Source organism: Hetaerina americana, unplaced genomic scaffold (assembly GCF_022747635.1).
Source record: "Hetaerina americana unplaced genomic scaffold, ioHetAmer1.1.p SCAF_16, whole genome shotgun sequence".
Lineage (NCBI taxonomy): Eukaryota > Metazoa > Arthropoda > Insecta > Odonata > Calopterygidae > Hetaerina > Hetaerina americana.
Window position 1 is genome coordinate 3,684,633 of NW_027286719.1, and position 27,552 is coordinate 3,712,184.

A 27,552-nucleotide genomic window follows, 5' to 3' on the forward strand; every position below is an offset into this window, starting at 1 on the left:
TCAATGGAAGAATTTCCAGATAGCCAACAAATTGTTGATTGTTGGCAGTCCGTACCTTTTCTTAAGTCTATGTGTGCATAGATTGATCAAGCTGAGGTATAAATGCTATTATGAGTCACATAGTTTTTCCTAAATGAGTGCCAGAGTCAATGAATGTTTGTCAGAAAGCCTGGACATTTAATTGAATCAATGGTCTCTACCTGGAGATATTTGGCAATCATGGTGGTACCTACATATGCATTGCTTTCTTTAAATAGTTTCTTTCCACTCTCACTGGCACCAGAGGAAAATTTAAGTATTTCCAAAGGGTAATACTTTAATTTACCTTAAACTATATTTACATGAGGGACAATATATACACTTACTAATGATGACATCATTCTGGAAAATATATTCTTGCAAGGATCTGGATATGACTTTGTCCCATATTCTGTAAACACAGGTCGGCCAACGCACACAGCTCTCTTGTAAGCATCTGATTGCAGAAATTTCTTACTGAACATCACCTAAAAGAGTTCATAGAGTTATTGGATAATGGATGGAAGATATGGCAGATGCAAAACAAAAAGATATAAATTACGTTCTATCAGGCCAACAGTCAGGGCAATAAAGTTTGCATCACTCGCTCATGGTTGATGTTAGTGTTGTGAAGTTAGTAGTGAAGTAAGTAGAGTTGGTAGTTAGCTATGTGAAGCATTAAGAAAAAAACTTCAGTAATTCCACCAATTCTCCATTATTAACATCGTGAAGACATTTTTCAAGCAATGCTTTTTGAGAAAAATTCTTTGCCACTCCATTTCAAGAACTTACTTTGGTAAAGTATGGGTCCATACCAATAACAACTGATCTAAAGGTTAGAACAGGTGTGGATACGGCCCAATTTTGTTGCTCCATAATATTTCTAGTAGCTCTAAATTACCAGAACTATATTTATATAAGTCAATTGCATAAATATTGCAAATATATAATTCCTTGCATTAACATTGAATCATATACAGGTGTTTCATAATGAATATCAGGGTTTTTCGGGGAAGCAGCTGTAACTGGAGTTTCTTATCTCAATGTACATCTTACCTTTCCATTCTTGATGTCAAATTTGTATAGGATTGCATATCCATCAAACCAGTGGTTCATCACAAAGTCATTTGCTTTTCCAAGCTCAAACTTGCCTGGGCCCAGCCGGACAAAGGATCCTTTTAACCAAATCGGTATCTCCCCTGTAAATAGAGGATGAATAAATCCAGGTTAGGTTAATTTAATACAATTTTACAAGTTACATAATCAATGACTTATAATACCCTACCTAAGAAATTATGATTTTCATAAACAAACAGTCATATACGCTACTTGCTAATTTAATCACACCGTTATTAAATATACATGTAGCTGAAAGAAGATATTCTCATTAAACATTCCAAATCTCGGAATTTGGAGAAAAATGTAGCAATGCTGTGGTAGCCAAGTGGGTAATAGGTGGGTAGGTATATGGCAACCACTTTCAGCGGGGGACCCAGGTCCATACCCAGGTGACACCTCACAGCATCACCCAAGCTGTATGACATTTCAAATAGCAGGCGTTCCCAGGAAACCTCAATACAGGGGACATGCTTCGCTCTGTGAGTTTTATATGCTGAGCTGCTTTGTACTGACCTCACCTATCAAACTGGAGTTTGAAATGATACTTCAGTTGTTGTTGATATCTCTGCAAAATGGATATCATATTCACTTTGGTGCATGTGCATAACTGCAACTGGATATTTCTTAATTTCACTTGTTTTTTCTTGGAATCCATTCTGTTTGCTGAATGACCATAGTGCTTCATCTTACATTTGTGCCACTAGTTAACATTCATATACACAGATGGAAAAAGAAACCAAATATGTTGACTTACAGACCCTGGTGAATGGGCATTACAGATTTGAGAAAATATCTTTTTCCAATTTTGTGCCTTTTCCTATCAAGGAGAAATGCTGTGCATAGACAATCAAGGTCATTTTTTAATTCTCGCCATTTTATCAAGAATAATTGCTTCGGCATGAACATAAAAACTCCCTCTATTATTTAATTAATCCTCATTTTACAAAGCTAAAATTAAAATTACTTTGAATTACTTTTGTATTTGATAAAAAATGGCTTTTAATGTACCGAGTTAATTTTTTAGCTTAAAATCAAAATCTTAATGGTTATGAAATAATGAAATGACATTTACTCTATCTTCAAGCTTTTTGATTCTCTTGGTTTACCGGAAAAAATGTTAAACTCTCTCTCCATCTTTTCACATTCTTGAGAATTTCTACAAAATGGTGATATTGTCTACTCACAGGATACTCATCACATACTTTTTAAATACCTGTAGTCCTTACATGAACAAAAGGTGGATTTATTTAATTAATTAATTTTATCTATTTACGTTTTTGTGCTGGTAAATATTTATGAAATAATCAAATGCCGTTTTACCCCAGACATTTTTTGTCTGAAAAAAAAAGACAAATCAATATTATTTTTGGCAAATTATTACATCAGACAGCCGTTTTATTAAATCACACAGCTTTTCATGGAAATGATTAATGTTTACCAAATGCAAATAATTATGTGATATGATGTAATTTTGGTTTTTCACTTACTAGTCTGCTGAATATGACATTCAGCCAATTTACAAGTTTTCAATAATATCACTCCTTCGCCCTCTTCACGGCTCCATTTGTGGAGGAATTTCAAATGACAATCTTCTCAAGGCTTAGACTGAGCACTTCCAAATGACATGTGTGCTGTTTCAGTGAAAAAGACTTTTCCTGATTCGTGTTAGTTCCTCTTCCAAAAAAGGGAAAGGCAGCCATATGTTATAACTATATATGCAGAACAAAAAGATTGATTTTGCACACAGCTAAAGTGGTTCTTTACAAGGGGATAAAGAGCAAGGCAGATTATTACTTAAGGGATAATCAGTTTGGGATCAGAAGGGGGAGAGACACATGTGATGCCATTGCAGTAGTGAGGTCAGCAATAGAGAGGAACATAGAATGCAATCGAGATGTGTAAGTTTAATTGGTAGATGTCAAGAGAGCAAATTGATAAGGGTAATTGGGTGGAATCAATTAATGAATTGCAGAAAATTGCAAAAGATTGAAGGTAAATGAGACATATCTGCACCTTGTACATGTCACAGATTGCTCAGGTTCAAGTTGTGGATGGACATTAGGGATTAGGCAGTGTTGCAAAGAGGGATAAGACGGGGTTGTTCATTATCACTGGTGCTTTGCAACATATATTTGGACAAAATGGCTGAAGAGGCATGGGAAGCACTGGATATAGGAATGAAAGTTGGCGGGGAATTAAAAAAATCAGTTATGTTTGCAGATGATAAGGTCGTAGTTTGTGTCTGTCAACCAAGAGTTTTTGAGCATTGCTGAGTGCGTTGGAAAGCCAGTGCCATAGGCATGGGAGGATAATAAATGTAAACAAAACAAAGGGTGTGTTTTTTGATAAAGAAGAAGGCTAATTTTACTCTTAAAATTGGAGTACATAAACCGGAGCACCTGGAACAGAATCTAAAAAGTTTTCTGGACCAAAATGATCAAAGTAGTTGAGTCATAATACAAAGAATTATTCCAAGTAACTGCGGGAGATGCCGCAGCAGTAACTTTAGACAGAGTCATCCACTGATATGCATGGAAACGCAACAATTTCAGAGTGTAAAAATCGGTCTAGGGGAATGATTTATACACTGTGAAGTTGCTGCATTCAATGAAGAATTGTGTTAGGCAAAGAAGCTTTTACACGGAGGAGGGAACTGGTGACAGGGATGTTGAGTAAAGATGTTAAGAAAAGGCTCATCAAAACTTTGATATGGAGTGTGATTTCATACTGCACAGACACATGGTAGCTGAAGCAGGATGATAGGCATAGATATGAGGCTTTTGAGATGTGGATATGGAGAAGAATGGAAGGGGAGAACTGGACAGATAAGAAAGCAGACGAGGAAATGTAAGGCATGGTGGTGAGGAGAAAGGATTGTTCCGAGAAGTCAAAAGGAGGCAAGAATCATGGATGCAGAGCTTTTGGATAGGCATTGGGATGTTGAAGACAGCTACAATTGGGAGTGTTAGGCAAATGAAGAAGGGGTAGGAATAGGATAGGGATGTTTGATGTAATGAAGGGAAGAAGGAAGTATGTAGAATTGAAGAGGGGCTTACATAATTGTTGGATGCCGGGTTGTATTTTGTTAGGAGAGGCCAGGGAATTATTGCCATACCAATCAAAACCTACCTTAACCATTAGGTTACTGATAATAATAAATTCAACCTCCCTATCATAAACTCCCTCCATCTTGTGAAAGCTTTTTTGCATAATGCAATTAATTATTCTTCTTATGTCGCTACAATTTTGACCATTTTGGTCCAAAACGTTTCAGAGATAGCTTAACCGCTCCACTTGCTCTGGAACGCCTATTTTAATATTCAGCTAATTTTGGTCCAATATATAATGAGCTTTCGTCAGAAACTCGTCAAGATAGCGACGGAAAAGCGCGAGACCAGCCTCCGAGTTGACCACCAATGCGTTAATTCTCCCCTGAGAGCAAGCACAGCACCTATCTTGCCGAGATTTCTTTCCTCACCTAATTTTTGCCTACAAAATTGAAAACATTGTACAACCTTGTGACATGCATGTGGCCTCAACTATTTTGCGAACTATGATTCGTCTATCACTCAAAACGTGGATTTGTCAATTATTTTGAAGGAAGCCAATCAAGTAGGGATCGGGATCCCACTGAAAAATATATGCCACCACCGGGATTCAAACCTGGGCCCTCTGGGGTGGGAAGCAAGTACGTTAGCCACCGCACCATCTCGATCCCCCTTTAAACTCATTTACCCAATTCTAAGCAGTCACTAACACGGGAGCACATATGCCACGAACTTCATCCATTTGGCTTTGACAAATTCGAGGTTAAGCCTTTTAGAAAGAATCGTTAAATGACCGCACGATACTCATTTTTTTCCATTTTTCAAAATAAGCAACCGTTTCATGCTTTAATCGACTATGAATATGAAACCACGCGATGAATATAACTGGAACATAAATATCAGTCTAGAGATTGATGAGGCTTATTGACAGAAAATATTTTAGGATAGTGCGAGCGTCATCTTTCCGATTTTCTAAGGAATTAATGAACGACCTACGTATTTCTAAAGACTTTTGATGACCGATGACTTTGGAATAGTGCGTAGACCACAGGGAGGCTATATGTTCATGAAACTTTCAGCTTACCATTTAAATTGTTTGGCAAAGAAGCATTTTGGCCAACTTAAATATTCAGTTTTTTCCATTCCTCTCATATCTGAAGACATAAGTTACACTCTGCAGGCATTGAAACCTACAGATTCTCAAAAGACACGCTGAGAATGGTACGTATTACAAGCAAGTGTGAAGGTCCACGGTTCGGTGTGCGCGCTCGCAAACTAAAATATTATGTACTATCTCATTCGTATATCAGTACTCGCACGAAATTCACTTGGCTCGGAGTACTCAATCTTTCAATTTCCTCCTAATCTCCCGCTCGTCTTCACGAATCCAAATTGAATTGAGTGTTTCTCGCCGACCACGCAGTTTAAGGCCTTCAAATGGACGAGAATATACTGTGTAAATACAGCTAGGGACATCTGATATTGAATTGATGCCTGTCGTACGAACAGTTCCAGCGTGGACGCTGACAACGTGGCCCGGGACGCGCAGTCATGAATCTTCAAGACTTGCGCACTTTATCTTTTACTTTAGTCCCGCGATGGAAGACGAATATTCAAATCAACATTGGCATTGCTCGTCAAATATCGTATCTAGAAACAAAACATGACGCGACTCCTTGCGCTACCAGTAATAATTGTTAAGGTGTCGCAAACTCGTGATCGTTACCGATTGGCTCACTGTCAGTAAATTAGAGTCAAAATTTGAATTTTATTCATGATGTAGAGGTAAATTGCGTTAGAGATATCGAAGGCGATAGGCCCAGGAAAATCTGATCCGTGATAGTGCCCAGCTTTTCCCACTTAATGAAGCACTCTGAGGCCGAAGCTTCGACGGAACTACCAAGGACAAAGTGTGAACCCAAGTGAAATGCGAAATCAGTGATTGTTTCCCTTGTCATGGAGTCAGTATTGAGAACTCACCTTTGTTTCGCGTTGATAGTAATTTTTCCGGACAGAATAAGAAGAAAACTTGGTGCTTATCATCAGAAACATTCCCCAGAGGAAGTTTTGGGAAGTTGGGTGCAATGAGTACGCAAGTATTCGAGTTGGCATTCACTTAAGAATTAAAACAGTCGAAAGCATCTCATTAACACTTCACTCATTATTCTCACGAGCCATTCCCTTACCGCGTTCCGTTTTCTTCCTCCCACAATCTTTGTCGTAGTTTTTCTACTGTACTCAAGTAAACAATATTACGGAGCAGGAAGGGACAGGTGATCCTTTTCGTCCAACAATATATTGGTTCCTGTTTGACGCTTCGCAGCAGCTGAGATGCGACACAAAAGATTCATTACATTTTTGCGCAAGCAAACCCGCTTGGACGCACGCATAAAACGCAAACTTGTACGCCCGTTTCAAGCAAAAAATGCTTGATGGACGTATTTTTTGTTCCATTCCTATCTGACCCCTCCCGAATTTCCTCAAGCCTGTTTCTCTTTTTCCTTCCCCCTTTCGCCGCGTCTTGGACGACGTTGGACTGCGAACGGCTCCCAGAACACGACGAATTTCACTGACTTGAAAATGAGGTCTTTCTACCACACACACAAACTGAACATTAAAATCTGCGTATCACCTTGCAAAGCCGCCCAATGGGGAAGGGAAATGCCACCAGCGAACTTAACATTTGATCGTGAAATTGAGAACAGAATAAGATTATGTGTTGTTCTCGAGTGGAATAATTCATTTAATCGTTAAGGCCGCCAGCCTTTTCTAATCAAATTACCATTGTGGTTTGGCTATTCATTCAATGTGAGGTTAGAAGTAGTCCCTCCATGTCCCTTTCATTTAAATCCATACGATTAGCAATCGGTCCAATAGAATTCATCTTTATCGGCTCGCATACCTAAACGCGTGGATGTGATAGAACTATTAGTTAGAATACCTTACGTTTGTCGTCATCTCTTTCTGTATTTATCTCTCTCTTACTCTTTTATTTGCTTTCGGTGAAAACTTCTACATAAGTCGCACAGTTTTGTTTCGCTGAACGAGACTCTGGGCGCTCCTCCTTTATCAAGCAGCGGTCGCTCAAAAGACGCAATGGCACTCGAGTGTGTGTCTTTCTTCAAATCGTGGATTTCGAATATTTTTAAAATGTAATAATGCATAGGTGTCCGCTTATCTGCAACCACGCCAAGTTGGTGCCTTAGGCAGTAGAATGACTTGCATTCACCTTTCAATAATCACTGACAGGAGACAGTAAATGCTGACTAGTGACACTGAATCAACGTCTATTGCACCGCCTACGCTTCCAATTAGGGCGATGGCGGGTGAATCGTCGACAAGTGTGTTTTGAGCATTATCACCCATTAGACTCAACATAAAAACTCTAGTATTAACCTTACTTTGCCCAGGCAATTTTACTTTGTTATTCCAGTCCGAAGGCAGCCCTCTATTCTTCTCTTTCTAACGCCATCTAGGTGTTAGAACAAATCGGCGTGGTTTGAACTCCATTCTCTTGCATTCCTAAATTCCAATTTTATATCTCCTACATTCTAATTATATCTCTCTCCTCATCATATGTATGCTTTGGAGTTTCTCCTAAGATCTCCCTTTCAATGATTCCTTTAACACGCTCTCACTTCATCTGCCCATTTGATCCACCCCTAGCACCCCTAGCTTTTGAAGAATTCTACTCTTCTTTCGCAATGATTCTTGCTTTTTAAACCCCAGAACTCCACATCCTACAAGGATATTTTCACATATTTATTTCGTTTTGTGAGTATATTTTTGCTTAGTAGGAGCGCAAATTAACGCTATCTATTCTATAATATAATCAGTAATCTTCCAATCGGATAAACATAGGTGTTGCATGGGCATAGCAAATGAATTGCAAAATTCTAAGTTCACGTTGGAGAAAAGCCCTGCTAACCGAAATATGTACTTTTAAGCTTGCATTTAAGTAAACCAATTTTCAGGTTCATATACGAGCTCTGCTCAGGTCATTCCAGCTCGTATATTCAAATGCATATCTTCATGTTATCGAGAACGCCCATCCCTTTCCTCGCTCCACTTCCCTTATCAACAATTCTCCCTTCTGTCCAATATTTCCTTCGTTCATTTTATCTATCTTCTTCGGATTTCTACCAAGAGCCATCTCTATTATGCGAAAATATGATCCATTATTTTCTCTGCCGTCAATTATTTAAAAAAATATTCTTCCGCATCCTACAAAAACCATACCCCTCTTCAAGGTTTTCATTGAGATTTTCTTTTCGTTTTATACCCAAGGTCCTGCTCCCTTCCCTTTGTTATCGCTGCTTCACGCAACACTAATCTTCTCCTAAGGTCTCCATCAATTTGCCCATTTTTGTCTAAAAATAATTTTCAAATAATTGTGGGGTTGAAACTGCTCAAATTTATGGTCCTCCACTTATAGACTCTTAAATTGGCCTTCAAATGCCTTTAAAATCTCATCTTTTACCTTCTATATTTCCTTGCGGAAATGCTCGCCAATTCCTAGCTCTCCACAGCTATGTTTTTGTTTGTGTAGAAGTAGGAATTCCATTACTATAAACTAAGAACCATCCCGTCTCCAGATCTGGCAAAATTCTTAGTTATGATCGTGAACCGAAACCAGTGGTTAGGTATATGCCGGTAAAATCCGATGGTTACGTACACATCATGTAAAACCATAAACACAGTAATCAATCCAAAGGTCGGTTTGGTAGGTGATGGTAGAGTTCACCCAGTATTAAGCCCAGCGGCGTGTGAAATTAACGTATCAGGATAGGGGGGGCAGTTCCTTTCACTGTGCCGGTTATAGTTACCAGGGTACCAGGAGGATGTGGTACCTGAAAATTCCCCTAGCTAAAGCAGTAAAGATGTAAAGAATGCAAAAACCATTAACACAGTAATCAACCCTAAGGTCATTTTGGTAGGTGTTGGAAGAGTTCACCTAGTACTAAGCCCGACGGCGTGTGAAAATCAAACATCAGGGTGGGGGGGCCAGTGCCCCTGCCAGTGCCTCTCCATTGGCCGGTTATGTTTACGGATTTGGTGCCCGAAAAATCACATAGCTTGGGTGGAGCTGCAAGTGCCCAGAGTGCCTTACCCGGGATTCGAACCCGGGCCCCTCCGGTCAGTAGTCCAACGCTCTATCCCTGGACTACCGCGACCCACATATAAATGTACATATATATAGTATATATAAATACATACATATACATATATATATATACATATATATTTATATACATATACATACATATATATACATATAGAAATATACATATATATATTTATATATATATATATTTGAAGACGACAGCCGTGCTGTCGAAACGTAAAATAACAAATTGTGAGTGTCCTTTCTTTGTGTCTCTATATTCTAAAAATCTACATCTGTGTTTTTTATACGAGGGTCATCCGGAAAGTAGTACCCGTTCGTGCCGCATGAAGTGCTGACGACGCGAGTAGCCGCTGGACGAGGTCAGATAGCTTCAGTGGCTTGTCTGCCTTCTCTGAGCCAAGTTGCGTGACGCTAGCATTGCCTGTGTTGTTTCTGTGATTGTTTACAATGTTTAAAAAAAATTGAGAACGCCGCCAGTTGTGAAGTGAGGGCAGTGATTAAATTCCTCAATGCAAGAAACGTTCGCCCATGTGATATTCATCGCCAATTAAAGGAGGTGTATGGAGACAATGTAATGGACGAGTCGTCTGTTCGGCGGTGGTGTCGCAACTTCAACATGGGGAGGGGGAACACACACGACGATGAGCGTTCGGAGAGACCGTCTGTCATTACAGACCAACTGGTGAGCTCAGTTGACGAATTCGTGAGGAACGATCGGCGCGTCACAATTGATGACATCTGTGAGCATTTTCCCAATGTTTCTCGAACAATTGTTCATGAAATTGTTAAACACCATCTGCATTATGCAAAAATTTGTGCAAGATGGGTCCCTCGCGTATCTCAATGAGCTGGCGGCGAAGGACTATGCAGCAGGAATACAGAAACTTGTCACACGTTATGACAAATGCCTTAATTTGCTTGGAGATTATGTTGAGAAGTAGTTTAAAGTATCCTCTTTCAAATAAAATTTTTTATGTTTGTTAATATTTACTTTTGTGTCTTTATTTCACGAACGGGTACTACTTTCCGGATGACCCTCGTATATTTGTGTGTCGCCGAAGAGCGTTCCATTTCGAAGATATTTTATATACACATATATATATATATATATATATATATATATATATATGTACGGCACAATAGAACACAAATAAAATAGTAACACTTAAAAGGACACTCACACGGTAAATTGTTTAAGCTTTCGGCCTTCTCCGAGGCCTTCTTCAAGTAAGACTGAAAATATGCTGGAGAGGGGTAAGGGGTCTGGGCGGGGAGGGGAGGTGCAGGGAATGCTGGGAGGGAAATTAAATATGGCGGTTAAGGGTGGGAATTTTGAAAGATCGGAAAGCTAATACATACACGGATTCTCGAGTTCTCACCCCTATATTGATGGCTGAATCGGGTGGGGATTCTAGGATGCTAAGAGCAAAACACTGGTCGAACGAAAGGTTGTGGGAATTGGCGTGTGAAGGGATCGGAAGAGAAGAGAGTGAGGCAGAATTGCAGGAGTACCAGTGATTATTCATTTGGATGGATAAGGGGGTAATGCATTCGCCTATGTAAAAGGAAGTGCAATGTTTGCATGATAAAAGATAAATAATGTTTTTTGAGAGGCAATTAGCGTGGGAACGAGGTGAGGGGGCAATGAGGGGATGTAGGGAGAGGGGAGTAGGCATAATAAGAGGACAGGTTTTACATCGGGGGCGGTTGCAAATTGGGGAAATATTGGGAAATTTGTCACGGGGGGGTGGTGACAGAAGTGAATGTCAGCTGAGTAGAGGTTTAGACATTTTGCATCCTTAGATCTGAAGGACGATTTGCTGTAATGAAAACGTTTCTAATGCTTAACAGAGACCTTGGAATTTGCGTGATATGCATAGTTTTTGTCCTTTTAAAACCTGCCTATATGCTAAGAGCAAAACACTGGTCGAACGAAAGGTTGTGGGAATTGGCGTGGTAGCCTGGTAGCCTACCACACCAAATAATAATGCGTAGGAAACAATTATGCCTTGCTTCGAACATGTAGAACCCCGGTTCGGCCACCTCACTTCCAGCTTCAGGGCCTCGAATTTATTGCCCATTACTTGGCCGAAGTAGAGAAAGTCATCGAAACTTTCCCGTTGACAGAGGATCAAGTATTTTATGGTAGTGATTCAACTATCGCCATATTTAACTTTTCACTTCACTTTTCTCTCGGCGCCGCAAAGAAATTTCAAAAGTGCGTGACCTATGAAAGATTGTCAGAGTCTCGCTATATTCAGACCCTTTTTCCTTGCAAAAATAATGGAATCTATATGCTGCTTTCAACTTTGGTAATGGTTTGATCTTTGATAGCAATGGCAGCCAGAAGTTGGAGGAACTCCCTTCTTTCCCCTTCTACCCCTTCTCTTCATGCGGAGGATTAGAACGTCCTTGTTCACACAGAATTATTTAATATCTGTATTATTTGACAGCATGTAAGACGTTGACGCGGGATGCATTTATGCGAGGAATCTCTGTTACTTAAATAATTACAATATGGTGCCTGATTGAGTAGATTGGAACTATGTGAGACTTCACTGGAAATCAGAAGCCAGAATCAACCGCAATAGAAGTTTCAGCACATATTTCCGCATGAAAAACCTATTGACAAAATTTGAGAGGCTCCGATGGAACCTTAATAATGAGGAATCTTTCAGTAAACCTTCTGTGTATGGCAGATTCTCGTTAAGGAGAAACCAAGACAAAATAGAATACAGTCAAATGCTAATATTAATTTTTAATGGGTTACAATTAATCGATAAAACTTTAGGTGACGCATAGGCCAAATATAATGGCTCCTATATTACACTCTCATACCTGATGTGTAGGTATTTTTCCACATTAACTGTAAATGAGCTTGGGGTTTTTAGCTTTATAATGGATTTCCTGCGACTAGTTTGGATGAAATACAAAATGAAACTTTCATATACGAGTAGATTCCTCTCTTCCCCCAACAACAACCGTCTGCCATACAAGGTCTATACGAAAAGTAGTACGACTGAGTCCATTTAAAAAATTATTGCCTTTCTTTATTTATTTACTTTCACGCAAAATTCTTCGGAGTAGCACCCTTGTGCGTCCACACTCCGCTGCCAGGGGGTTTTCCACGCCGCGGTCGCTTCCTGGAAGGCGGCGCCCGGAATGCTGCCAAGCTCCCTCGTCACGACCTGTTGTAACGCTTTCACCGTGCCGTGGTGACGTCCTTTCCGCTCAGATCTGAGACGGGAGAAGATGAATGAGTCTGGTGGGGCTTTCTCTAAAAAATGTCGATCCTCATTCACATGGTCAAGAAGCTCTTGGCACATCCGCGTACGAGTTTCCTTTTGTTCGTCCCAGAGCACTCGCGGCACCGAATTCGCACACACCTTCCTCACGCCCATGCTTTCGGTCATAAGCCGATGCACATCACTTTTAGGGAGGCCAATTTCATCGTTAACAATGCGAACACTTAATCTGCAGTCTCTGTTCGACAATTCCTTCACTCTTGCAAGATTCTCGTCAATTTTTGATGTCCAAGGGCGTCCCGAACATTCGGCGTGCTCAACATCTTCTCTGCCCTCTGTCACTCCAAACAGCGGATCTACTCACGGCGCTTATGACCATAAGCTCCCTTGAGCATGGCATGAGTCTCTTTCCCGATTTTGCCCAGTTTCATGAAAAATGTAATGACGTAGCGCTGTTCCAACAATCAGCTCATGACGGAGCGTCACGAGATCACGTTATAGAGGTTTCGCAAATGAACGACACGCACTTCGAAAAGGCTGGGAGCCAACTGCCACCGCTCTCCAGCCTTTCCTGAGACTCCCCTCCCTCGAACCCAGACAAAGAAACCTCCACCCGCCCGTCCTTCTGGGAAAAATAGGTTATACTAATTTTGGGACAGACGTATTTTTCCCAGTCTTAAACTAACGACTCTTTGCCGGACCTTTCTGTGGGTATTTACAAGTTTTCTTAACGCAAACAACTGTAATTTAGAAGAAAATACATTTACCGTATTATTATTGGTATTATACCGGTTAAGATAGACTTTATGAACACAGCCTAGACAAAAGTACAATGATACTTTTCTGTACCCCTCCTGAAAAAACACGACCTTACATCCAAAACTGCGAGGAAACCTCCCTGCCTCCTCCTTGTGAAAGCTTCTTAGCATAACGCAATTCTTCTTCTTTTTCTTCTTCCTACCTATCCCTAAAGCTTCATTTTTTTTCAATTGCCATGCAGTCCTCTATTTCGCAAAGAAGTGCGCGTGGCACTAAGCTAACCACATCCACGTATATACTCTTTCTGTGTCTAAAATTGGTGGTTTGATGTCATTAGCATAATTTCCATTACTACGTCTCCCTCTTGAATCATTCATAGTCAACGTGAAGATGCATCCATTGTATCTTTAATGGTGTGCACATATTTTTCCCGCCAGCTTCCTCAGAGGGCTTTTACCTCTATGCATGTCGCACCCATTTCCCCTCGCTGTCGCTCTTCAACCTCTCCGCTCGTCTTCCTCGTGCTCCATCAGGGGTACATTAATGTTACTTAAATTTTCTATTTGAAGGTATAAAAATAGATAAAATAATAAAGAAGTATAAATAAAAAGAATAAATAAAATATATGGGAAAAAACTAAACTAAGAAAATGTAATGAAAAAAAGAAATACATTCAGAAAAATAATTAAAAAAAGGATTAAAAACCCGTAATATTAGGTAATCATAAATTTTAGACGGGCATCGCTTTCCGCATTCTTATGACCCCGGGAGTAGTTTGTAAGTTTATTTTTCACGCAAACACCACACACACCACCGTCACACTCAATGAATGCTGTTTTTATTTCAATTTGTCAATTGGGCGGTAAGGGTGAGTCTTACTCACCGGTACGGTATAAGCAAGCCCTCAACACGAGGGGGTCAATGACTGGTACTGTCACCCTCCCTTTGTAAACTTTCTTATCCTCGCACTGCGTGGTTACTACCATTCTTTCGTCCTATTAGTTTCCCGCTTTAGTTTGTGGTACTTCCTTCAGCCTGATTCTCCATATTTATACTGTTACAATCCCTACTCTCGTCTATCTTCCTAATCAATTCGTTCATATTCAATCATTTCATTGGCCTTTTACTTCTTATAATTTCTATAGCTTTGATATTGGATTTTGATATCACTTTCTTGATATGTTCCCATTTTTCTTCCATTTAATCCATTTCCCTTTCCTCACTCATACTTTCCTCCCGGGCCTGCTGATACTCTATTTTTATCTTTCCGGTCAATTCACCTGCATTCCATTTCCTCAACTCTCTTCCTGTTTCTTTCCTCTTGAATCTGACGCTCCACTTCATTAGTGCTAAATTTAGATCTGCATCCGCATACGCGTCTAACGCGAAAGCGTCATTAATCACGTATTTCTTAAATCTGGGCCTAGCCACAATATGGTTTGACCGATATCTTTCTCAAGTCTCGGGCGTTTTTCACGTATACCGACGACTATTTCGGTATGAGGGTAAAAAAGAGAAACTTCACACTTCCACAATAAAGATTTAATATTTCACGACCATGATTTCGATGCTGCCCTTCATCATCAGGATGTTGCGCAGCATCGAAACCATGGTCGTGAAATATTAAATCTTTATTGTGGAAGTGTAAAGTCTCTTTTTTTACCCTCATAATGAAGGAATTCCACAAAGTTAAACCTGAAACTGTTATAAATATTTTGGAACTTGGCCTAAACCACTCCTCCCGGAGAACTCCATTGCTTTCTCCATGCGGTAGTTTCTTGTTCCTAAGCCATAGTCCCCTACCTCACTCCCATCCCTCTCTTCGCCCACCACCACATTCTAATCACCCGTGACCATCGAATGTTACCGCCCAGCGGCACATGGACCCTGTTTATTTCTTCCCCCCCTATCGTCGCTAATTAGCATGCAGGCCTTATTAACGACGAAGTTCGTTGGTTCAGCTTTTACTTCTGCTATTACTATTCGATCACTCACCTGTTCTATGCTCACATCCTTCCTTCGTGATCAATAATAGTGCTATCCTTCATTGGGCTTCTTCCCCTTCACTATATAATACTTAATAATTTTCGCTCCAATTGTCCCTGCTTCCCTCCCTTCCATCTCACCTCTCGTGCCTCTAGAGTACGTATCTATTTTTTTCTCTCCGTCTCCTGCTTTTTATTTTCTTAACCTCATGTCCTCAATCTTGACCTAATATTTCATTTCGCTATTCTAACTGGCCCAGTCTTCTTCTGTGCGTCTACTTCCGCGTTTACTGGTCAAGGATTTTATGAAATGACCTCCGCCTCTCCCGCTGCCTGACATGGCATATGGTCCGGTGGACCAAATCCCATTGTTGCCAGGATTCATACTCTGGTCTGTGCCCATCACAGTAGCATTGGATATTTAGTGGAGGTTTCTCCCATGGCCTTCCTCCTTAGTGACTTAAAACGTGACACCATCACTCAATGGCCGCCCCACTGTCGTTAGACACCTTTACAGTCACCTCACTGAGAAACAGACGCCGATCTGACTTCCTTTCGCTTAGTTCCTACCTATCGACCTATCATGAATGGGTGACCCTACCCAGATAAATTACCATTGGTTCTGCCAGCACAGCTCTAGGGATCATCAGAATCCATAATTCCTTCTCACATGTCTAGGTTGATGTCCATGGGGTGGGCTTTCTCGTATATTTTCCCCTCACAGATTTCAAACTTGACATGGCGGAAGGCCGCGTGCACTCTGTCCATAATTATCTAATGTTTCCTCCAAATGATATGCGTAAATATTACTTCTAATTGACCCCATACCCTGTCTGTTCATTCCTCTTTATGGTTACTTGGCGTGTAGACCTGAATAGCGACCAATATTTTCGGTTCAGCTACTCTTAATATTTGACCACCACCCCCAGATGACCACCCTCTCCCGTGGCCGGGCTCTGCACACGGCCCGGTGGGATGACTCCTGTAGTTGCCAGGACTCGTTCTCCGATCTTTGCCCATCACATTATCATTGCATATTTAATTGAGATGCCGCCTTTCTGTTTCAATGGTGAAACCGCCACTCAAATGGCCGCCCCATTTCGATCAGATGCTTTTGCATCCACCTCAGTGGGGAAGAGATGTTGTGTGAACTACCTTTCATCCTAAATGGCAGGGGTGACTCCACCAGGAGCCTTTCATCATTGCACCCACTAGCGCGGCTCTAGGTGTCATCGCAACGGACACGGCCTTCCACTACGTCAATAGAAGGCATAATTTACTTCAGAAATTTATAAATTAGCATGAATCATCTCACAACACTGAAACACACCAAAGTACCAAAATATGCATACATATGAACAAGAAAAATTCATCATTCATCTTCATTAAACAGTCAAACAAACGATAATTACTGCCTTATTACCATAGATAGCTCAAATATGATTATATTTTTGTATTCATTTCTAATGACTGTTGATGACGAAGTCCCAGGCATTGGAATTGGGCGCGTTACTGAATCAACGTAAGGGGCATGGGACGAAGAGCGATCATAAATATTCTCCTACAAGTACTTTTTAAGCAGGAGAACATAAATTAGAGCTGATAGGAATATTTTATTGCATAGAAAGCTTTGTTGAGAAAAAAAAGAACCAAGTGGAAACGAGCAAGGGGAAGATTTGCGTTATGTTTCGCAATATTTGCAAAGAAAATGGCATCGATAAACGTGTCGTGGCAGTGATATAATCTAGATTAGATTTCCTTGCAATCTTCATCTGGTCTCTTCTAGTATTCCAGTCGATACAAGAGATCACCTCCATTTTGTACGTGATGATGAGATTGTGTGTAATAATGACGTTCTAACACGCTGAAATGGAAAGGACCGGAAAATAATGATTATATTATACTTGATTAATTACTGTTATTTTAGGTAGTCTTAGGATTAAGGTAACTTCTGGGAGATCCATCAAGTTTATGAAATCAATTCGTGAACTTATGACTGACCTTCCACTGCATGAAGACATTTTGCCTCAGGATAATTTTATTTTCAACTCACAACTTTGAGCCCTCCTTCATTCATATATGCATATTTCCTCTCTCTCCCGAGTGAGTGATTTGCGATTCTCCCTCATTGTACCAACTTTAGTATTCCACTACATCTCAGCATTACCTTCTTGCACTTAATTTTATCTTCTAATTTCCCTCAATTACAACACTCCCCTACTATACCTCACATATTTTCGTTTGCCTTCGTCAGTGTCAGGCTATTTTCTCAACTCAAAGCAGCATCTCGCGTGCCGTCAATGAACTGTCATCCATTTCATTCAAAGAACAGAAGGTTTCTGAACCAGAGAACGCTACGCTCCACGTCTATGAGTCCACAAACCTTTCCTTTACATCTTTCGTCTTCTTAATTAACTACTTCTAAAATATGTCATCTTTTGAAAGAGCTCTTTCGGCGAGGAAAATTCCTATCTTCATGCCATTACGTCCATTTTCGTCCATTATACTGTCCAAATATATGTTACATCCGCTGAAATCTTACATTGTAAACTCCTTTTTGATTTCGTCACATGAGTGGTAATTAAGCAATGTAACGCATTTTATTGTCAGTGTAAATTTTCCTATTTAACGTGCTCTACAACTAGGCGAAAAATCAAAATATATCATACATTCACGATACAAATTATTTTTATCTGTATATATTATGTTGTATGTTTCTGTACTTGTGCTGATTATTGTGAAAATATGTACTAATTGTACTCAAAGTGCCTAAATTCAAATGTTCTGTGTATTCTGTGAATGGTTAAGTGTGTAATTCCGAATGTATTGGCATGTATGTTTTGGATACTTGAGAGTTCATGCAAATAACTGTTTAAAAATCTCACATCGAGTAACTTTGGCGATTGTGGACAAAAGGGGAATTTAAGCGTGAGCAGGTATCCCCTCAATCAACATATAGCAGTGTTGTATAACTATGTATGTTGCTACTGGAATAAACTATTGATCTACGGGGAGGAGACTCACCGTAGTATTTAAAAAAAACTACTCAATTGACGATTAAAATTTAGTTATACACGTACTCTATCATTGTCAAACTACTTTCCTTGCCTTAGGGTAATCATCGTTTCATACGTCTTTCCAGATAATGGTGTAATGTGATCAGCGGTGAATGTACAGTATATCCATCAAACAAAATCTTGAACTTTCACATATTTCTGCATTTTGACATTTCACAGCAGCTCCTGTCCAATTTAATTGTAATCCCAGCTGTCTATCTTCTCGTATACATCTGTTACCACTCTGTCGGTCCGTCAAGTTATCAAGAATGGGCAGTAACGGACAAACCCAGAGCACTCATCATATGCCAAACTCTTTGCATTCCAATGCACCATTCGCTACCCAGCTTATTGAGACTGGTCGGTTAATTAAGAATTCATAATTGTCAACAACACATTTACTTTACCTTAGATGTCATGTCATCTGTACATCACCGAGCAAGCATTCCTTATTTTACCTTGGTCATAAACTTTGCATTTATATTTATTGCCATTTCTATCGGAAAAGGAATTTTTAACTAATTTCGATGTTCTAACATTAATTTTTTTTATATTTTCAAGAGGTATTAATGACAAGAAACCTTGACTGAAGTGCTATTTAGGACACGGGTGGAGAAAATGAACTGAGAAGAGAGGGAGGGGGGTGGCTATATGATGGGGGAAGACAGATAATTGGGTGGAAATTAGGAAACAAACGGAAACAGTGGATGCAAAAATATTGAGGGGTAATGTGATGCTGGAGGTCGCGGGAGACGAAAGCATCGTGCGTGGGAGAGAAGGAGGGGCTGAAGGTTTGGACGCCACGAAGGTGAGCGAATTATTAAATGACGCACGGAAAAATATAATTATTCTGTTAGGAGTTTTCGAAATTCTTGGCTCCTTAGGAGACCTCGGTAGAGCGCAGGGGTGTGTTTAGTTAGTACATAGCGTTCCTCCACTCGAGAAAACAGTCTACAACGATAAATAATTGCAATGATTTCACTTTACATTGGTAGGAGCCATGAGAGTATTGAAGTTTACGCGTGCTCCAACGTTGAGGCCAATTTGGTCATCATGTATTGTTCGATGCTTTGGGTTCATCATTTCTACATCTCCAAGCCGCCCAGGAGGCATGTGACAGGTTTAAACCACCACACCTCAGTGCCTAAATGAATTCAAGGTTAGTGGTTCGCGGCTAGTCTAATTTCGGATTGGGTAAATGATACGTCAAGTCCAAAGGTTCATATTTTCTCAAATTCCACCCATTTACTAAGGAAGGTCTCCATATTCCACTATCGTGTTTACCGGCTGACGCCTTAACCGATACTGGTTTAACCAGAGCTCAGTCATAAAAATTCCGTATTGAATTGTTACAACATCACTTCCTTCCCATTTAAAGGCCGATCCGGAAATATAAGATGGCAAAGATGATGGACTTCATCCTGACTTATTTACATTCCAGGATCCAGGTCGGCACAAAATGGGTTGGTTTTTAACGTTGAGACCTTGAACTCCTTAGGATTAAAGCGACGATCCATGCTCGACATATGGCCGCGGGGCATTGTTTCCGAATGATCACGGAATTCACGGACAACACCGATGATGTCTCAGTAAATTAGCGCAAGTTTTCTTAGGTGGTAGGACCGCCTGAACGTATGATAACTGCACGAGTGACATACTTCTGTGTTTTGTATTTGAACAGCCGTAACTTGTTTTTATATTTTGTGTTGCCGTTCGACAGCGTTTTTACAGCCTTGCATGTGTACTCACGCTCTTGTATTGAACATATTGCCGCAGAAAATAATGCACTACTCAATTCAAAACCCTAATATTATTTTCGATCTGTTCCCCGTCATTCGGTCATTCACTCATCCCCCCGCCGACGCGGTGAAATAGCGCTCAGGTGCGTGAACCGCCGTCTTTGTACAGGCCGCATACGCGGTAAGCATACTCACTTGTTGAGTGAATTCGTGCATCTACGCATCTTGAAATATGTGAAAAAATCTGTTTTATTTTTCATAGGGCACCCATCTGGAAACTCGTTGAGACGCAAAAATGTGTCCTTCGGTATAAAATTCGGAGATCCTTGGAAGCGGCGAAATGTATTCATCCCGCTCGATCACCTCTCCATTGTTTCTCCCTCAAATTATCGACGCAAAGGAATCCGTATCTGGAATTTCCGCGTTAGATTTTGCAACGCAAGGTTCCTGGGTGATTCATTTGATGGGAACTGCGAGGTTGATGAGATATTAATCCCAATGTAATCGGAGGAGTTGAAATTTCTTCACCCACGACCCTCCGTTAAAAGCAAGTCCCTCAGTCCTTCTCTTACGCTCTGGTGTATTTACACAGTAGGCACTCTCTTTACTTTCACCTCTTCCCTTCGGAAGACGGCCAGAGGATTAGTGTGGAAACCGAATGCAAGCCTCACCATTTTCTCCAGTGATTTTATCATTGCCTTGGCTAGCACCCTATGTTTACGGGGATGCTCTGTCAGCGTTCCAGCTACCCAGCAGTGCCCGACTAGGGAATCGAACACTGATGCGCCAGGACGAGAAATGAAACCAAATAATCGACCATTTTATTGAAATAAAACAGCAGCCGTTAACTTTATTTGCGTCAAGTTCAGGAATAGCGGCACACTGCACCCGCATTCAGATTTTAAATACGTTTGCTTTTACGTTTACATCATATCCCTTCCACCTGCAGGCGGTTCTCGCTGCTCCAAGAATTGAGGAACGTGGAAACTTTGATTATGTAGACATTACGTGCTTGGCAGGCCTTCAGGCCTCTCGGAAAGGCTTAAAACTATCACAGCCTAAGTGCTTACCCGGCATGGAATGGTTTATACGTGGGTGTACGTAGTATTTATTACGAAGAAATAGCGGAGGTATCTTGATAAAATCTATTTAGAATATTAAATGATAATTTTGTAGATAATGCTGTTAATTACAGTAATTAATTTGTTTTGTTACAGGAAGCCGTGGAGTGAAGCAACTCGCAGTATGGGGAAGATAGAGGCTCGTAGTGTGGTTATGTTCTTTTATTTGTAAGTTTACAGTGCCCGGCGAGTACATGATGAAATGATGGCTGTTTATGGGAACTATAGCCCGTCATTTGACAGAGTTGTGAGGTGGAAAAGGAATGTTCAAAATCGCTACACGTCCCTTACTGACCATCCAAGAAGTGGAAGACCATCACTCACGGAAGATGCTGCCGGCGTGAATGAAGTGGAGGACTTCATCCTATTAAACCGAAGAGCAACCATCCAAATGATCATGAATGAGACAATTCTTAGCTTCGGCAGGGAGTGGAAAAATATCCACGAAGAACTGCAAAGCACATGTCACAGGTGTGTGTCCGCACGCTGGGTTCCACGACCCCTCAGAAGTAAACACGTGCTGACCACGCGGTCACATCCTGACCACGACCACGGCCCGACCGGCAAGTCAAACCTATGTGGCTTTGACATTTTGCCACATGCGCCCTACTCTCACGACCTCGCCCCATGTGGCTTATTCTCACTCTCGGAATTCAAAAAACTATTGCGGAGTCGGAGATTTGACAACAAAAATGAGGTAATTCAAGAGGTTGAAAAATTATTTTCGACGCAATCTACTGAGTTCTACCATTACAGTTACGGCCTTCGAAAGGTCAAGAAACGCTGGGAGAAATGTTATTGCTCTGGATGGTGACGATCAAGAGAAGTCTTAAGAATAACAAAATTGAAATTAAATTTCTATCTCGATTATTTTTAGTAATAGTTAAAAGTTTACGATTTCCCCTCGTATAAAGAACGTTGCTTGCATTTTCCCGATTCTATGCCCAACGTTGACCACAGACTTCTGGAAATGATTGCACATACGACCGTCCTCCCTGGTTGACACGCCCAACAAATAAATCGCTCTTTAGTTAATCACAGAAAACTTATTTTATTTAACTCATTACTTATATGTTGCTCTTTCTTTTTGTTACGTGATTCGCACATTTTTCACGCGTACTCTTCTATTCCTGACACAACAAATATGCTTTGTCTTCGACGTTCCTTCAAACACATTCACCCCCAATTCTTTCCACTCTCCACCACTTTCTCACAAATCATCAAAAGTAAATATAAATTATTTACCTTCCCATCTCTCATAATTTAACACGCTTAGAAATACATTCTTGTGACGCGAATGCAAATGGTTATCATTCAACATCCTGCGAGCCTACTGAAACCTAACGCGAAGAGCATAATATCAGCACTGGCATAATGGTGTTTATCGCACGGGCTCACGGAGTTGCTTTCGCTAGCTCGCTTCCTGGATATGGTCTGAATCACTCAGGAGACGACTGACTATGACATTTTCCCTATCTATCCTGAAATGGTGCCCGAGAAAAACAATGACCGCTTAAACGCGGGAGTAATGATATGCATGCCGCTCCTTTATATCATGACTGAGCTCACCGTAGGTACGTCTTACTTCAAGACTAATGCGGTGAGTTGCAACCGTCATGTTAACAGAAAATTTATAAACCCTAAGATAAAAAAATTATATCGATGCACTTTAATATTAAAATAGTCCATATAGTTTCCTTTTTCAATGTTTGAAATAATTAAGTATTGGCTAATGAAATGTTTGCATCACAAGAACCGAAATTATTGTTGACTGGCTAATGCGATAGGAAATAAAATGGCAAACACTTAGTCTAAAACGCTATCACCGACTGTGCAGTTCACAGAAGTTATCCGCTTCATTCGAGAAGCCCTTGGACTTGCGTTAGCTCGTGCATTCCTGTAAGGTTCAGCGATTATAAAATCCAGTTGAGGGAGTGCTGCCTCCGGCTAATCAGTATTACCTTTCACAATAGCTTTGAACCCAATCCCTCACGTGACTTCCGCGGATGTGCGGTCTAAACCAGGGACTTTGTTTTCACTCCCAACGCGAGACTGACAAATGAAATGTGATACAATAGCATGAAATAAATATAAAAACCATTTGCCATCCCATTTTAATGAAGCTGTTTACATACATAGCGGTGTATATTTATCGGTCACTTAACCTGAGCATGCCAAAACTTGAAATTCATTCATCGCCCTTTTTGCGCTTGTTTCCCAGGTTGCCGTGGATTTTATTTGATATCTACGAATCTCGTCATTACGACCACGCCTTAGTCTCCTTCATTTCATCCGCGGAAGCCAGTGCAGAGACAGTTAACCGAGTAATTTTGTGCTGAGCCAAATACTCATACAAAAAAGGGAGCAGGGACTACGCTCTCTCCTCAAAACTAATAGCTATGATAATAGCAAACCTTACGAGAATAATAAATTTGCACTTTTCCACAGATTTCAAAATCCGTGGAAAAGTGCAAATTGGTTTATCTCAGAATGACGAGCTTCCACTACATCTCGCCTGAATCTGTTGAACGCAATAGAAAACCTAATACCGATCATATGCGAAATTAGGGCGCGAAAAGAATTAAGGATATGCTACATCCAGTGGGTTTGACATTTCATGACTTATTTTACCGTTCATCTACCACCTTTTGCCATTTATAGCGTGGTTTTGTCAAAACCCGAGGACAGTGTCTCACAGTCGACTCATTCCAATTGAATTAATTACCACTTGCTAATAATTAAACTTACGTGAAAAATGATTAAATCCGAACATATGTCATTAACTTTCTTGGAACAGCGTTACTGTGCATCCGTATAAGTTCATTCGATAGAATTGTTTCCCCACCAAATGAGCGGGAGCGCTTTCGGGTCAGAAGACAAAAATATATCTGTTGATATGTGTTCTTGGGTTACAAGTGAGGAGGGGCACAAACAAATCATGCGGTCTAGCAGAGCGTATTGTTTGATGCGGAGGCAGTCACGGGCATCGGGCATGCAATATTCCTAACGCAGAACCTGTAAAATGTGCTAACTGTAAAGGAGCACACCCTGCACACACCATGCACACCTGCTTGGAGGATGCTTAGAATATAAAAGCATATGCTGAAAGGTTTGAGAGGGGATCGAACGCACGCCGAAACGGCGCCCAGTACTCATAATAATCCAACCACCATCACCCCAGGTGATTTCCCAGGAGTAATTAGAAACACTCCGGTGCCTGCCCAGTCGGCAGCATCAACCGTTCAGACAACAGGCGATAAGAAACTAGACGCCTTCAAAACGCACTTCTCCACATTGCTGCTTTCACTCGCGGAGAAGCTCGTGGCCCTTGCGCTGGGGAAATACAAAACAGGTATTCCCATTGAAGAAGTGACTCGCGGAGCCCTCCTGTCCCTTCACCAAAAGTAATTTCGCTCCCGATACGATAAAAATCCTCCAATGTAATATTTATAGCCTCCACAACAAGATGGAATAGCTCTTGGACTTGTTTAAAATCCACGCAAGCAGGCATTACACTCTTGAAAGAGACATGCCTTGACACCAGGAAAACAAATTACGCACTCAGTTCTCGTCAGATGGGACGAGAGCGGATGGACAGACCTGAAGGTGGAGTACTGATTCTGACAAAAAAATCTCCCAAAATAATAGAAGTTGACCGGCCATCCGGAGACAGAATAGAAAAAGTAGGACGGCCTTATGCACGGCCATCGGGAACATTAACATATGGTCCTTTTCCCGGGAAAGTCAAGGCTAGAGGTTCAGCTGAAATCGAGAGAATGACCAAAGGTCGATACGTCCTGGGCGGGGACTTGAGCAGCAAATTCCACATGCGGATTCGAGTCACTAATACGGTGGGCAGAAGGCTTCTAGAACTACAGGAGAAATGCCACCTGGAAATCTCAGCGCCGGAGAATCACGCCTACTTCTCGACATCAACTACGTACAGAATGATGTCCTTGACGTTGTCATTGCAAAAGGGATTTTAAACCGTCCTGCAAACAGTCACACTTGAGAATTCACTCTCGGGTCACCTACCTCTCCTGTACCAGATTCACTCATCACCCATCGTGTCTCTCGCGAGAGAGCATGCCCTGGTGAACTGGAAGAAATTTCGAGAAGGACTGGAGCAACAAATGTCCTCGCTCCCATCAGGCAATCAACATCAAATAGACGCGGCCTGCTTACCAGTGGGAGAGAGTCGCAAACGCAGAGATTTCCGCTGGTACAGGCAGGCTTACTAGTCCTCGGATACACTCGCGGAAGAAATACTCTGAGCAATCACTGAAAGAGGCACAGCCAGTCGCCACTGGCAGCGCCCGTGATCAAGTGGAAGCCGCCAACGTTTTGCAGCTCGGAGAATCTGCCTAAACGCCCTGATCCGCGGCTGGCGAAATAAGTCTTGGCGGAAAACAATCTCTGAGTTATCCACGAAGGATGGCTAAGTATGGCACGAGCCTTAAAAAACGGAAAAAGCCCGTCTCTCACTGTAGGGAACCAGACAGCATAAGCACTACAAATGCCAGATTTTTGCAGGCATGTCACAAATAAGTTTCGATAACCCTGGGAATTGACAGCATGATGAAGAGGCTGAATATCTGCCGGCTGAGTACACTTCAAGTGCCAGTCAGCAAACCTCAATACTGACGAAATTACGACAGTAATCAGGTCCATGAAGTTAAAAGTTGCCGCTGGACCCGATGGTCTCGAGTAAGACCACGAAAAACCTTCCGATCTTCGCGAGCACTTTTCTGTGTAAATTACTTGACGATAGCCTAACTATCGGCTTTCTTCCTTCGAAATGGAAACTAGCAAAAATAATGATGCTTCTAAAGCCTCTAAAGCTGCCATACGATCCATGAACCAACAAGTCAATTAGCCAACTGTAGGAAACCGGAAATATATTTTAAAGTGGTAATCAAGTCCCGCCTAAAAAAATTGACCAGCGAAAACAGCACAAACTCAGAGAAAACCGGATCGCGAGCCAAATACTCAAGATAATCGGAGCATATCGGAAATACGCGGGCTACGTAACACGAGCTGCCTTTGCTAAAGTATGGACTGAGGAACTCCTGCTTCAATTATCCAAACTGCCTTTTCCATCATACAGGCTCAAAATCCTCCAATCCTTCCTCATATTTCAGGTTAGCTGGAAGAGCATTTCCTCGGACCTCCGACCAATAACACTAGGAGTGCCATAGGGCTCAATTCTCTCACCAGTCCTGTTCACAATTTTTGTCAACGACGTACCGAAAACGGATGAGACGAAACTATATTTGCATGCGGGCGACACAATCGCACCAAGGCGCACGCACGGCGGCCCATTTGGGCTTCACCGCTTGTGCAATGAGGTTACAGTGCAGGTTGGACCAACTCTCCGACTGGATGGAAGATAGGAAACTGGAACCTAAGTCGAGGAAATGTGAACACGTAACCTTTTCACGTAGGCCAAAAACCGGAAAAGTACCGCCCATTCATTTCATCCCGAACAAACCCTATGGAATGAAGTAACCAAATTCCTAGGCGTTATTTTAGACACCGGATTCCGGTGGGCGAAACATAGATACTGCCTCCCTCAGCATTAATGTCTCTGAGGACGAAAATATTACTCTATCAAATCATGGTAAGACCTGTCCCCAGTTATGCCGCACTAGTTTGGCTTATTGCTGCACCGACGTACCTAAAATTCTTTCGGCATCTAACGGAAATGACGAAAGAAAATATGCAAAAGACTGGATACGACCGACTCTAAGACATTAGGTCCTACGATAAAACTATCGAAATATCACACCGCGGCTCACAAGCAGCACTTCTCCCTTTCCGTATTCCTCAACCCCAAGAAATACCCTATCGACCTTCGATGTCCGAAACTGGCTACGCCAAAACGATTAATTATTTTTAGATACGAAAAAAACAGAAATGCGCTGCAAACAGCTGATAGCTGGAGACAGCAGCTAACGAACCGTAAGAGGCTGCGATATTTCGGTTCGGTTCGACGAGGGTTTGAAGAACAGGCACCTTAATCTACAACGGAACATGTCATGAGCGACATACATTATTATTGTCACAGGAAGGAATTGATAAATAGCTCCAAAATGTAAAATCAAAAAAAGTCCAAGGCTCGGAAGGAATCCTCAATATTAAAAATACTGAAAGAACTTGGGGAATACATTGTACCTTAAACCGTAAAAGGAAGCCTTTTACGGCTTAAAGAAATATTATTTAATATAATCAGTCTGAACAGAGGCCGTAAGAAGCTCAATTTATCCTTTCTACTTTTTAACTTATTTGAAAACCGTTCTACCCAAGTCTATAGAAGGAGGTTCAATACGGTTTTG

The 27,552-nt window shown here is 41.2% G+C and overlaps 1 protein-coding gene across 1 annotated transcript in view; it reads right to left on the minus strand.

Moving 5' to 3' along the window:
• LOC139687033 (beta,beta-carotene 15,15'-dioxygenase-like) overlaps positions 1-27,552 on the minus strand; it is a 57,615-nt gene that overhangs the window by 19,994 nt on the left and 10,069 nt on the right. The window contains exons 2-3 of the mRNA XM_071584134.1: positions 1,075-1,217; positions 366-506 (exon numbers count right to left, since the gene is read on the minus strand). Coding sequence (XP_071440235.1) covers positions 366-506; positions 1,075-1,217 — 284 coding nt within the window. The remainder of the gene's footprint in view (positions 1-365; positions 507-1,074; positions 1,218-27,552) is intronic.